Raw genomic sequence first — 9126 nt, 5'->3', positions numbered from 1 at the left:
GCGGCCACTGCACTCCAGTCTGGGTGACAGAGGGAGACTCCGACTCAAAAAAAAAAAAAAGAACAAAAATAAAAGTCAAGAACTCGATGTTATTTACATTTAAGAGCAACTAATTGTGGTTCCCTGGCTTCATCAGCAACATTTAAAATGGAATACAAAGTGGATACCTGTGTCTATCATGGCACCGTGTATGTTTTTAAAAGTACTGTGGTGTTTTGCAGGGAAAAAAGAGTCTATTCCCAGCTGGTCTGAAATTTCCGTTTGCATTTTTTATTCTAGGAAATGCTACCCAGAGGTTCTATTAGTGAGGGGGCTTTTGGCCACAAGTAACCGCAAAACCGACCCACTGTGGCTTGGCAAATGGGGGCAGTGGTGTTCTCTTCAGGTAAAAAGGGGCTCAGCAGAGATAGATGCCATTGCTGGTTCACTCAATGATGTGCGGCTTCTGCATCAGCATCTCTCTCGTTCTTTGGCCTCTCCCTTATGGAAAAAGGTGGAAGTTGAGGCAACATAGTATAGTAGGAGAAACGGGAACAGGAGAGAAGGTTAAACTGCCAGAAATGACAAAACAAGGACTGGAGGCTGGAAGAACAGAGATGGAGAGACGAGGAGGAGAGAAAATAGCACTCCCTACTGGAGGACAAAAGAACATTTAAGGACAGAGGAGCTTAATATCCAGTTTTAAGCTATTTTTTGGCTGGGTGTGATGGCACATGCCTGTAGTTCCAGCTGCTTGGGAGGCTGAAGCAGGAGGATTTGGTGAGCTATGATCATATCACTGCATCCCAGCCTGGGAAACAGAGTGAGACTCTGTCTCTTAAAAAGTTTTGGGTTTTTTTTTTTTTTTTTTAATAGGAATCCCATTCTATCACCCCGGCTGGAATGTAATGGCATGCTCACGGGCACCACAGTCTGGACCTGCTGGGCTCAGGCAATCCCTTACCTCAGCCTTCCAAGTAGCTGGAACTACAGGTGCACGCCACCACACCCAGCTAAGTTTTTGATTTACTGTAGAGATGAGGTTTCACCATGTTGCCCAGGCTGGGCTCAGGCAATCCCCTCACTTTGGCTTCCCAAAGTGCTGGGATTACAGGCGTGAGCCACCACACCTGGCCTAAAAATGTTTTTAAAATAAAGATGAAAAACAAACTGTTGTTTTGTTTTGGGGGGTTGTTTGCTTTGCTATGATGTCAATTCCTTTTGCCTCCCTGAACCCTAGGAAACAGTTCACACAGACTAGTTCCAGAGGGCCTGACCATGTGCTGCTCAAGGAGACACAGCTTACTTTGGGTCCCTGGGGACAGAGACCAAGCATCCACAGTCACAGATGCCCATGAGATCACAACGCCAGGGAGTATGCAGAAATCTTGGGGTCTGGGCACCTGAACAGGAGCACGGAATGGGCCCATCCTGGGTTCTTGCTGGGTTGGATAACACATCCCTGTACTACAGAGCTGCTTTGATCTGAGGGTCCTCTGACTCGCAGCCAGAAGCACTCAGCTGACACCCCACAGCTTTCTGCACACGCCCCAGGGTGACACTCGTTCCTCTGCGTGGTGATTTCTGCCGTTCCTGGACACTTCCCACCTCGGGGTTTTTGCACTGGCTGCTCCATCCGCCCTTCCCTCGATGCTCGCTGATCCAGTCCCTCCTTGCCATCCAACTCTCAGCTCAAAGGCCTCTTCTCCAAGAAGCTCTCGCCTCCCACCCACTGGAGATCGGTGCCTGGGCTCTGTGCTTCTATCCTGTCGCCCTATCGTGGCTTCTCCACTTCGCTCCTCACTGTCAGTGATGTGTTGGCCGGTTTCTTGTCTGTCCTCCCCCACAGAGGTGTCAGCTCCACTAGGAGGCATCTAGGTCTGGGTCACCCATGGCTGTGTCCCCAGCATCCAACACACAGCACGGAAGGACCAGGAATGAAGCTCAGATCTTTTTTTTTTTTTGAGTTGGAGTCTCACTCTGTCGCCCAGACCGGAGTGCCGTGGCCACTCCCGGCCACCGCAGCCTCCACCTGCTGGGCTCCGGCGATCCTTCCGCCTCAGCCTTCCAAGGAGCTGGAACTACAGGCACGCGCTACCACGCCCGGCTGATTTTTAAATTTATTGTAGAGATGAGGTCTCGCCAAGTTGGCCAGGCGGGTCTCGAACCCGCAGGCTCAGGCAATCCACTCACCTCAGCCTCCCAAAGTGCTGGGATTACAGGCTGAGCCACCGAGCCCGGCTGAAGCTCAGGTCTTTATCTGATGCAGCATCTGTACCTTCAAGGAGAGCTTCCGGTAGCCTTCCCCTACATCCCAAATAGCCACAGTCCTGTCGAATGCTCCAGAAATGAGAAAAGAGCCTGCAATGCAACATGAAAGAGTCAGAGGCGGAGGTCACCTTCCCAAGCCAAGCGCCTTCTCCTCTGGTGAGGTCAACGCAGGCTGAGGATGCATTTGTGAGACAGGAGTACGGCTCACTCACGACACCGAAACACCTTCCTGGTGTGGCTCAGTGATCCCCAACCAATTACAGCTGATTCTTGTTGATTCACAGTAATTATGTTCTATAAAGTTATTGCAAACACTGAATTAGCAAATACTGAGCCTTTGTTCCTAGAGGAAATACAGGGATATGTTCCTGCGAGACTCTTGTCCATCAGTATAGAACCTTATTTTATGTGTGTTTCTCTTTATTTATTTTTTTTCTTTATTTCAATAGCTTTTGGGGCTTCAACTAGTTTTGAGTTACATGGTTGCATTGTATAGCGGTGAAGAAGTCTGGGCTTGAAATGTACCCACCACCCCCAACTGTGCACGTAGTACCCCACAGGTGATTTTTTTCGTCCCTCCACCCATGTGTTTCTATTTAAAGACACCTTATTTAATATGTGTCTTTGATTACATTGAACTCACATTTAGCAGCACTGTAACTCATGCCTGAACAAAGCTTATTCAACACGTATTTTCTCTGTAAAGCACACCACAGCATTCTTGTAGTTAGGACCACTAGATAGCACTTTAGCACTGTGCTTGGGGACATATTTTAAACAGTAAAATTACCAACAAAAAGGACAAAAGTGTGAGCCAAAAGTAGCACTAAACAGATCACCGAAAGGACACTTTACCACGTGAGAGTTGAAACAAGCAGGCAAGGGGCTGTCACCTTATGCTGCCCCAGCTAAGAATGTGCGCCTAGGGTGACTCAAATGTTTTGCTGCTCTGCATGTCTGAGAGTGACCTCAAAAGTGCCAGGAGTGTTGATTCGAGGGTTACAGAGATTTTCGTGAGTAGGCGAATTTGCGAACACAGAATCCAAAATAATAATGACTGACGTGCGTGATTCTGAGCCCAGTAAAGGCAAGGATAGAAGCTGGTGGGTGCCTCATAGTGGGAGTATGACTTAGACAACAGATACCTCTAAAGAGGGAAAGTTGTTCAGACACGCCCTTGCATTTCTCAAGCCAAGCTCCAGTTGCATGTGTGCTGGCTGGGGCACCCCAGACACAAAAAGCAAGCCACACTTCTCCGTATGAGAGAGCATACATTTGGCTCCTGGGTGTCTAGGGCAGCCACTTCCTCATTGGGGCTAGTTGCTCATGGGAGCTCTCTGCACCACCCCCGTTCACATCCATGCCCCTTCGTCTGGCAATAGTTTCCCAGTTTCTTGTGGGAAAACACCCCTGGCCTACGCTCAGTCTCTCTGCGTCAGAGGGTATTCATCTCACTCCCTAGCTCTGGGGGTGAAGCAAGGTACCCAGACCTGACCATCCAGAGCCTTTCATCCACTGCTAAGTGATTGGTTCAGAGGCGGTGTGTGTCCCAGGCTGAGCCAACGGGAGTCTTCCCTGGCACCATCAGACTGACCGTCTCTCTTTCTCCAGGACTACCAGTGGTCAGAATCGGGTTGGCCTGGACCTCCAGAAACCATCTTTGCCTCCTTGCGGGGACTGGCCAATACAAGAGGGAAGCTGAGTTGAGAGACAGTGTGGTTTGGAGTCTCTGAACCCAGCCATGCCTGAATTCAGAGCTGCTTCTGGATGTTCCCATTGTAGGAGTTAATAAATATCTTTTGTGGCTTAAGCCTTGTTGAGCTGAGCTTCTGCCATTGATAAGAGTGTGCCTTTGAATTTCCCTCTTGGCTTTTTTGTTATCATGGGGAAAAACATGTTCCCTTGCTGTAGGCATCATTGGAAATCGCCTCTCTGTCTGTACTTAGAAAAGTCCGTTTGAGTGGAACATGAAGAACTCTGCCCAGCATTCCCACAGGAGTGGAGTCCTGTGTGTTAGTTACTCACTGTCTCTGGCAAAGCAGCAGGAGCCGACAGAACCTTCGTGGCCCTGCATCAAAGTCACACAGGCTCCATGGTTTCGAAACTCCCCTGTGTGGACGTTCCATATTTTTAAGCTTTTATCCCAGGAGCTTGTACACAGGAAATGGCCGCTGAAGGTAAAACAGCAGTTCGAGATTGCATTGGAATGTGCCCTGAAACACAGGTGGAAGGGATTCACACATTAGCCTGCACTCCAGGAGGACCTGAAGACATGGGCAAAGGGCCAGGAGAGGACCTCATCTCCTGTGAGCTAATGGACATCATGCCTTTGGTCAGTGCCTCCCATGGTGCAGATGTGAATTGCTCAAAATGTATCACACTATCCCAGGGCTTCTCAAACACACCAGTTCTGGCATTTTTCTGGATAATTCTTTGTTGTAGAGGTCTGTCCTACATATTGTAGGCTGTTTAGCAGTGTCCCTGGCCAATACCCAGTAGATATTAGAAGCCTCCACACCCAGGTGAGATTTTTTTTTTTTTTTTTTTGAGTTGGAGTGTCACTCTGTCGCCCAGACTGGACTGCAGTGGCCGCTCCCGGCCACCGCAGCCTCCACCTACTGGGCTCTGGCGATCCTTCTGCCTCAGCCTTCCAGGTAGCTGGAACTACAGGTGCACGCTACCACGCCCGGCTAATTTTTTGATTTATTGTAGAGATGAGGTCTCACCAAGTTGCCCAGGCGGGTCTCGAACCCGCAGGCTCAGGCAGTCCACTCACCTCAGCCTCCTAAAGCGCGGGATTACAGGCTGAGCCACCGAGCCCGGCTCAGTTGAGAATATTACTCAGCAATATTCAGAGTGGCTATGGCTTAAGAAAAAAGCAGCTGAAAAGGCTGTCCACGGTGGTTGACGGATTAACAGCCTTCAGGCTTGGGTCTGGTTTCTTGTTTTTGTTTTTGAGTCACTCTGTTACCCAGGATGGAGTGGAGTGGCACGCTCTCAGCCACCACAGCCTCGACCTGCTGGGTTCAGGCTATCCTTTTGCCTCAGCCTTTCAAGTGGCTGGGATTTCAGGTGCGCACCACCATGCCCGGCTAATTTTTTTAGTTTTATTATAGAGATGAGGTCTCGCCAAGTTGCCCAGCCTTTCAAGTGGCTGGGACTTCAGGTGCGCACCACCATGCCCGGCTAATTTTTTTAGTTTTATTATAGAGATGAGGTCTCGCCAAGTTGCCCGGGCTGGTCTCAAACTCCTGGGCTCAGGCAATCTTTCCACCACCGCCTCCCAAAGTGCTGGGATTATAGGTGTGAATCACCACACCTAGCTCAGGCTTGATTCTGGATCGCCCTTACACAGAGGGCACTCCTGCTCCCTGTCTTTCTCGCCATGATGTCGGGCTTAAGTCTGCCTCTCCCATCCCACCTCCCTCCCACTCACCCAGCTGCTGTCCCTCTTCCGCCTTCATTCTTTATCTCCTTCTGTTCTCATCTATCTTAAATGCCATTCAAGAATATTTTAATGTTGTGTATTTAATCAACCAAATTTGGGGTTATTCATTAAAATCTGTAAATGTCTTCCTTTTTGGAAAAGAATCTCAAATTGTTCGCGTGCTTGTTAACTCAGTGTGTTTTTCCCGTGATTCTCACCTCCTCTTCGAAGCAGAGTTTTTCACGTGAACCTATGAACACAACTGTGCCTCTCTGAGTAGCCTGGATCATAAAGTCAATCGTTTTCCCTGTAGAAAAAGTTGAACAGAACTGCTTCCTAAAGCTCAGGTCGTAGTTTTAGACCCTGTCTTGGTTCTTTGTGAGGCACAGACTGAACAAGGCCACAGGAGAAGTATCAACTTCCCAGGGTGTCCAAGATAAATCTTTCTCAATCCCGTATCTAGTAGGCTAAGAACCACCCTGGCGTGTCCTGCATTTTGTCAACTTGTCTTTCCTGGAATCTAAACACTGACGTTGGGCTTTAAGCCAGGGCTATCTCTATTTTCCAGGAGGGACTCTTATTTCAAATAAATTCCACTTCTCATAAAAGGCCATTTTATTTGTAAAAAGTTTGGAGACAGCGCTTATGTTGCACTTGCAGTTATGGCCAAGATGGCATCCATGTACTTCTTCCTATTCCTCGGCTTAGAACAGCTAACAACCCTGGATGTTATTTGTTAACCAAACATGAGAGACTATGAAAGGTGGAGAGAGAAGACAGACCAGGTAGGAATCTTGGGACCAAAGCACAATATGTTGTGAGTTCCTTGGTTTTCTTTTGTGTATCATATATTTTGGGCTAAGTTCTAGGGAAGCCTGTAACCAAAAACTAAACTAAAAACCATAATGAGGGAAGAAGAATAAAAGGGAGGGGTGGAGGCCAAGAATATCCTGTTCTCCATAGCCAAATGGCCAGGAAAGGGATAGCCTTGGAAGACAGAAAACTTTTAGGTAACTTCCCTACTCCAGCCAAGCACCTCAGGAAAAATTGCATCCCACGCCCTCATCCATCAGCAAAAGCAGAATGGGGCACCCCTGCTGCCACCCTTGCCAGACTGCACCAAAGTGGCCTGCTAAAACAGTAGATTTCAATCAGACCCTAAATCTCAATGTCCAGGATGCAACTGAAAAGCACTCATCCTATCAAGAGCCAAAAAAATATTGACATGAATGAGAAAAACAATCAACAGATAAGTTCACTAAGATGACACAGATGTCAGAATGATCTGACAGAGTTTTAAAGCAGCCATCATAAAAATGCTTACATGGACAACTATAATCATGTTTGAAACAAATGAGAAGATAAAAAATCTCAGCAAAGAAATAGAAGCTATAAGAACCAATGGAGGCCAGGCTCGGTGGCTCTGCCTGTAATCCTGTGCTTTGGGAGGCTGAGGTGAGTGGATTGCCTGAGCCCGCAGGTTCGAAACCCACCTAGGCAACTTGGTGAGACCTCATCTCTACAATAAATAAAAAACTTAGCCGGGCGTGGTAGCACGCGCCTGTAGTTCCAGCTCCTTGGAAGGCTGAGGCAGAAGGATCGCCGGACCCCAACGGGTCGAGGCTGTGGTGGCTGGGAGCGTGCCACTGCACTCCAGTCTGAGCGACAGAGTGAGACTCAAACTCAAACTCAAAAAAAAAAAAAAAAAAAAAGAACCAATGGAAATGTTAGAACTAAAAAATATAATAAATGAAATTTTTAAAAACTCACTGGATGACTCAACAGCAGAATAGAGAGGAAAGAAGAAGGATTAGTGAACATAAGACAGAACAATATAAATGAACCCATATGAACAATAGAGAAAAAACAGACTGGTGAGAGAAAACAGAGCCCCAGGAATCGGTAGGACTATCACAAAAAATCATTAGAGTAACAGAAGAGCACGAGAGAGAAGGCAGGGCTTACAAAGTCATCAAAGAAATAGTAATAATGACTGAACTTTCACTACATTTGGCAAAAGATATAAGCCTACAGACTCAAGAATCTAATAAATCCCAAACAGGATAAATCTAAAGAAATCTATACCCAGATACCCCATAGTTAAACTTCTAAAAACCAAAGACAATGAAAATATCTTGAAAGCAGCCAGACAGAAGTGACACCTTATCTAAAGAGGAAAAACAATTTGAATGATAGTGGATTTCTCATCAGAAACCATAGAGGCCAGAAGAAAGTGGCATGACAGGCTTTTCTGTTTTTTTGAGTTGGCGTCTCACTCCATCGTCCAGGCTGCAGTGCAGTGGCACCCTCACGACCACCCCAGCATCGGCCTACTGGGCTCTGGCGATCCTTCTGCCTCAGCCTTCCAAGTAGCCGGAACTACAGGTGTGCACTACCACGCCCAGCTAATTTTTGAGTTATTGTAAAGATGAGGTCTCGCCAACTTGTCTAGGCTGATCTTGAACCCATGGGTTCAGGCAATCCACTCTCCTCAGCCTCCCAAAGTGCTGGGATTACAGGCTGGCATGACTGTTTTCAAGTGCTGAGAGAAAAGAACAGTCAACCCAGATTTCTATATCCTGTGAAAATATCCTTCTGTAATGAAAGGGAACTCAAGACATTTTCAGATAAAGAAAAACTAAGATAATTTGCCTGCAGACTTACCTTAGAACAATGACTAAAATCATTATTTTTAAATGAAAATAGTTTAAAAAAGGAAACTTGAAACTTCAGAAAGGAAAACAAAACATGGTAAACAAAAAATTTGTGTAAATAGTATAGACATTTCCTTCTCCTTTCTAAATTATGTTTGACAAAGCAAACAATTGTAAAAAGTACTTAATGTTTACTCTTCGCTGGGACTCTAACAAATACATGTATCTCAATATTCATAGCAATATTATTCACAATAGCTGAGAAGTAGAAACAACCCAAGTGTCCGTCAATAGATGAACAGGTAAATAAAATGTTGTATAAACATAAAAAGGAATGAAGTTCTGATGCATGCTACAACATGGATGCACCTTGGGGACATTGTCTTAAGAGAAATAAGCCAATCACAAAATAATATGTGATTCCACTTATACAAAATACCTAGAATGAGCAAATTCAAAAAGACAGAAAGTAAAATAAAGGTTACCAGGAGCTGGGGCTCGGGAGAGTGGGAAGCTATTGTGTAATGAGTACAAAGTTTCGGTTTGGGATGATGAAATAGTTTTGGAAATAGATAGTGGTGATGGTTGCACAACATTGTAAATGTAATTAAAGCCAGTGATTTGTACACTTAAAAATGGTTAAAATATCAAGTTTTTTGTTGCATACATTTACAATTTTTAAAAATAATACAATATCTCCCAAACCACTGAATTTATTTTAAATGGGGGAACTGCATGGTTTGTGAATTCTATCTCAATAAAGTTGCTAAAAAATGGAAGGGAGGGAGGGGTGGG

At 46.0% G+C, this 9126-nt stretch overlaps 1 protein-coding gene across 1 annotated transcript in view; it reads right to left on the bottom strand.

Moving 5' to 3' along the window:
- Positions 1 to 9126, bottom strand: part of LOC103263989 (WD repeat-containing protein 88-like) — a 23894-nt gene that overhangs the window by 11312 nt on the left and 3456 nt on the right. The window contains exons 3-4 of the mRNA XM_008061654.1: positions 4276 to 4463; positions 2258 to 2340 (exon numbers count right to left, since the gene is read on the bottom strand). Coding sequence (XP_008059845.1) covers positions 2258 to 2340; positions 4276 to 4463 — 271 coding nt within the window. The remainder of the gene's footprint in view (positions 1 to 2257; positions 2341 to 4275; positions 4464 to 9126) is intronic.

Source organism: Carlito syrichta, unplaced genomic scaffold (assembly GCF_000164805.1).
Source record: "Carlito syrichta isolate Samal-C Ts95f unplaced genomic scaffold, Tarsius_syrichta-2.0.1 Scaffold94755, whole genome shotgun sequence".
Lineage (NCBI taxonomy): Eukaryota > Metazoa > Chordata > Mammalia > Primates > Tarsiidae > Carlito > Carlito syrichta.
The sequence above is the reverse complement of the archived record's forward strand: the minus strand, read 5'-3'. Positions and strand labels throughout refer to the sequence as shown.